The sequence below is a fragment of the Myotis lucifugus genome, unplaced genomic scaffold (assembly GCF_000147115.1).
Source record: "Myotis lucifugus unplaced genomic scaffold, Myoluc2.0 scaffold_332, whole genome shotgun sequence".
In the NCBI taxonomy this organism is placed as follows: domain Eukaryota; kingdom Metazoa; phylum Chordata; class Mammalia; order Chiroptera; family Vespertilionidae; genus Myotis; species Myotis lucifugus.
This window is the reverse complement of record NW_005871380.1, coordinates 565,728-570,148: the sequence shown is the minus strand read 5'-3', so window position 1 is coordinate 570,148 and position 4,421 is coordinate 565,728. Positions and strand designations below refer to the sequence as shown.

Here is a 4,421-nt window from a genome sequence, read left to right as displayed (position 1 = left end):
CACAACCTCAAATATACAAGGACAAATATGGGGGAGCTCCGTCAGGCTTGGGGACCCCTAGAGGTGCCACTCCGGTCTCCTGGACCCACCCTGTCCACCTCCACCCATCCTCTCACCTGGGCAGGGCTGGTCCCATTGGTGACAGGTGATGGCAGTGGACCTGTGGGGACAGTGTGTCAAGGGCTGCCCGGCCCCCCACGCTCCACCCCCACCCTAGACCCCCAGGGCAGCAGCCCACCTTCCACATGCTCCTCGGTGGGTGTGACCCGCAGCCTCTTGAAGTGCTCGTCCGTTTCCGGGTCCACCACCAACAGCCGGGCCTCATCCTCTCGTGCCTTGATGCTGGCAACCACCTCTGCGTGGCGCAGTCCCTCCACATTCTGCCCGTTCACCTGCCGCCGGCAGCACAGGGCAACGCTGAGGGCAGGCCCCCACCAGCCCCCCGAGCTGCCTGGCCAGGTGTGGCATCAAATATTCATCGATGTTGTCACCAGCCACGGCAGCAAGAGGAATGCCAGCTCAAGTTCCCAGAAACTCCCCTCCTCCCAGGGAGGACCTGGGGCTCACACACACACAGGGGACGCGGGCACAGACATGCAGACGGTGGACACAAGCACAGACACGCACACAGGGGACGCGGGCACCTGCCACCCCAACGCCCTGGTGATGGGTACCTCAATCAGTCGATCTTGGGCTCGGAGGCCAGAGTGGGCGGCCGGCGAGCCCACGTCCACCGAACGGATGTACTGTCCTGGCCGGGACTTGTCACTGTGCAGGTTGAACCCATAGCCCTGAGGGCCCTTTCGAAGGTGGCAGAGCCTCGGGCGAAGCTCCCTCGGGGGCCCATTGACATCCTGCAGGCATGCGGGACAATCTTCAGCTCCGACCTCCCATCCCAGAGGCCACTGACACCACCCAGTGTGCAGCCCAGCAGTGGTGGTGGGCAGGAGGGAGCCACAACCCCGCCCTGGGCATCAGGCCCTGCCCAGTGGCAGAGACAAACACTGTACACCCACACCCGGCGGGGGGGCGGGGGGGCATTAGGCTGCCTGTGACTGAGATCCAGCTGTGACATCTTAGGCAAAGTCTTAGTTTCTAAACCCCAAAATGACTTCTGATAGGGCCAGGGGCCTTAGGGATGTTGGGAGAATTAAAGGGCTCAAGGACAGCACTGAGCACAGGCCCGGTCCTAAGAGAGGCCAAGTGAGACCAGCTGCCACTCAGTTATCCAAACATATGTTCGCAAACATGCTACACAGACACATAAGGCAACCCACACCTATGAAGGGATGGCCCAGTGCGAGGGGCCCTGTGGCCTCTTCCTACACCCTCCACATTAACCTTCAGGGCAGGATCTGTCAAGACCCCCAAAAGGGAAAAGAATTTGAGGGGCACAGATTTGGGGGCATCCCGGGGCATAAGGCCAGGCTGAAGTCACATCTGGGTTCGAAACCATACTGGCCATCCCGACCTCAATCCAGCACAGCTGCCTCTCATCACACAAGCCAGGAATGTTCTCCTAATGTCTAGCCTTAACCTCTCTCCTTAGGAGAGACCGGGACCCACGGAGCCCCAAACCTGGCACCGGACCCACAAGCTGAGGGGCTGCAATCCAATGACCCAGCAGGGAGGCCCTGCGGGAGAGCAGGCAGCAGTGGGTCTGGAGGGGGCGCAGGCGGCCGGCGCATTGCTCACATTCCTCACTCCCAGCCCTGGCTCAGAGCACTTCCTGCCCTCTCCCAGCCAGGCCCTCAGGCTCCCACGGCTCCCAGCAGGGCCGCCCCAGAACTGGACAAGCTCTGGCCTCCCAGCTGTGCCTGTAACCAGACAAAGAGGCTGGCATGGGGGTACCCCAGGATCAGGCTGTGCCGCCCCCCCCAGATGGTGACTCACCAGCCCTGGCAGAGGAGAAAAGCCCCATTGTTGTGCAGGGTCCGGCTTGCTCACCCCAGGATCCTCTCTTCTAACCCTGGGGGACACGGGCTAAACTGGCTGGGGGGGTCCTCACTGCCCACCCTGCCCCCCCCACACCTAACCTGCACAAGCCCCTGGGATGGGCTCGGTGGAGGGGCTCCTGAGACCAGGGTGGGTGGTGTGGCATTCCAGGAGTGGGCCATGGAGGCGGGACAGAAGTGGCCGACAGTGAGCATCCAGCCGGCGTGGCCTGAACTCTCTGGCTGGCCCAGGCTGCCACCCCATTTATCTACCTCCCACTGAGGCCCAGGTTCCCCAGGGACAGGTGGGGACATGGGGCTGAGTCACTCTGGGGAACAGGGTGGTGGCTGAGCCCCCCTCCCTTATTCAGGCTCCAGCCCAGGCCCCCCCGCCACACACACACACTGACTAGGTTTCCGTCCCAAGAAGGGAAGGAAGTTGCTGGAAGGCCCTGCCCTGCTCCCAGGACTCATGGCTGGGGAGACAGGGAGGTAAGGGAGGAACCCCGACCCAGAACAAAAGACAGTCCTGCTGCAGCTCACGGGGCAGAGGCAGGAGCAAGGAGCCCCAGAACCCTCTGGCAGGGCAAGGTCCGATGCCAAGCAGCCACCACGTGCAGGACTCCGTTATCTCACTCACTCTCAGCCCCCAAGGGCCTCCAAAACCAGAGGGTGGGGGCCCAGACTTCCTGTGAGGACGAGGAGGGCCCAGGGTCTATCAGTGCCCACACCTGGCACCACTGGTTGCTGGTTGCCCTGGCTCTTTTGGGGGACTGTCCCCTATCATCACTATCAGGATTGGCTGCACTGCAGATGCAGCCACCCCTAGCCCTGTCTGGCCTGGGACTGAGTCACCACTGACAAGGCCCTGACAGCCCCGACAGCCCCCCAGGGCCAGCCCCATTAGTGTGCTCCCCTGCTCCATCCCTCTCCTCCCAGCCCCAGGACAGGAGGTAACAGGCTGAGAGGGTGTAAGTGGCCTACAGGGCCCTGACTCCAGCTCAGCCCTTACCTCCCGGGGGCACGAGGGGTGGGGCCTTCATCCTGCACCAAAGCAAACCACACACATGCACCTTACCACCTTAGAGCAGAGCCCTGCATGCAAGCATCGCACCCCCCCCCCCCACACACACACACCCAAGGCCCAGTCCCTCCTTCTGATGATCTGAGTTCAGCCAACAAAATTGGGGGTCGCTATCCTCTGGCCAGCCTGAACCACAGAGGAACCTGCCAGTCAGGCCCCACTCTGTTCCTCTAAAAATATACCCAGAGGAAGCCCCCTCCCAGGCTTCCTGCAGCCCCAGAGCCTGAAATAGCAGAGGGGGAAGGCTCCACCCAAGGACTAGGTGGGCCACCCCATCCTGAAGATAAGGCCTGAGGGAGAATTTTTTCCACAGGAAGGTGAACTCAGCCATTTGTGTCCAAGTCAATGGACAAACGTCTGGAGGGAGGGGCACTTCCTGGGGGTGGCGTGTGAGATGCCCAAGAAGGAGGAAGGCTCCAACCCTCAGGCCGGGGAGGGGCCAGCCAGCATACCATCCCAGGACCCCCCCTGAAATCACAAAGCTGACCCTAACACCCCCTATTCCAGACAAAATGCAAACGACAGGGCCTGGCACCATCAACCCCCCCTCCAACCCACCCAGGGGTTCTCTGCCCTGGAGCACACATACCCCTTCAGAACAAAAAGCACAGGCCTATGCTCCAGGCCAGGTCACAGGCACAGGGAGAGGCAGGCGCTGGGATCCCCTGCACACCCAGAAACTTCAGCTCTCACACCTCCACTGGGCTTCGGCCAGTGGTTTTCAAAGTGGGATCTGGGGAACCCCTGGGCTTGAATCTCCTAAAGGGATTGATTTTTCTTTAAAAATAAAAAAGGGAGAGAGGACATGAGAGACACTAACGTGGGGCTTCCAGGAGGGAGGAACTAGCAGCCCCAGGCTCTTCCTCCCAGTGTCCGGATGCTTCCCAGGTAGGGTCACCCCCTCCCCCCCCACACACACCCCAGGCCCAGAAACCTAGAAGGAGGTGAATTCTTTTCCAGCTCTTCCAGCCTGAGGGTGGGGAGAAGGGCAGGGAGAAGAGGGAGGTGCCCCAGCCCTATAAACCATCAGATGAGGACTCAGCTTAGAGGAGTCTCCTCTGGTGCCCCCAACCATACACTGTCCACAGAGGAAGGCCAGCCCCTACTCCCAAGGCCTTCACAGAACAATCAGGTGCCTAGAGACAGACACAGGGACAGAGCCAGACAGATAAACACCAGACACAGGCACAGAGCTGGGCTCATTCAGTCCCAGGACATCCGAGCAGCCCCGCCCTAGGCTGGGTTCCTTAGCCCCTCGACTGGGGAGGGGGCCTTGTCAGAGTGGCCCCTACCTAGATCAAGTGGCTCTGAGCATCCTGGAAGAGGGCTGGGGGGCGAAGGGCCAGGCCGCCCTCCTCCTACCCAGCTTCAAAGTCTCAGGGTATATAGCCAAGAGGGTAGTC

The 4,421-nt window shown here is 61.3% G+C and overlaps 1 protein-coding gene across 2 annotated transcripts in view; it reads right to left on the bottom strand.

Moving 5' to 3' along the window:
* The window catches only part of SLC9A3R2 (SLC9A3 regulator 2), a 9,881-nt gene that overhangs the window by 2,099 nt on the left and 3,361 nt on the right, over nt 1-4,421 (bottom strand). For both annotated transcript variants that reach the window (XM_023764471.1, XM_023764472.1), the window contains exons 2-4: nt 675-854; nt 239-392; nt 117-160 (exon numbers count right to left, since the gene is read on the bottom strand). In XM_023764471.1, the coding sequence (XP_023620239.1) occupies nt 117-160; nt 239-392; nt 675-854 (378 nt within the window). The remainder of the gene's footprint in view (nt 1-116; nt 161-238; nt 393-674; nt 855-4,421) is intronic.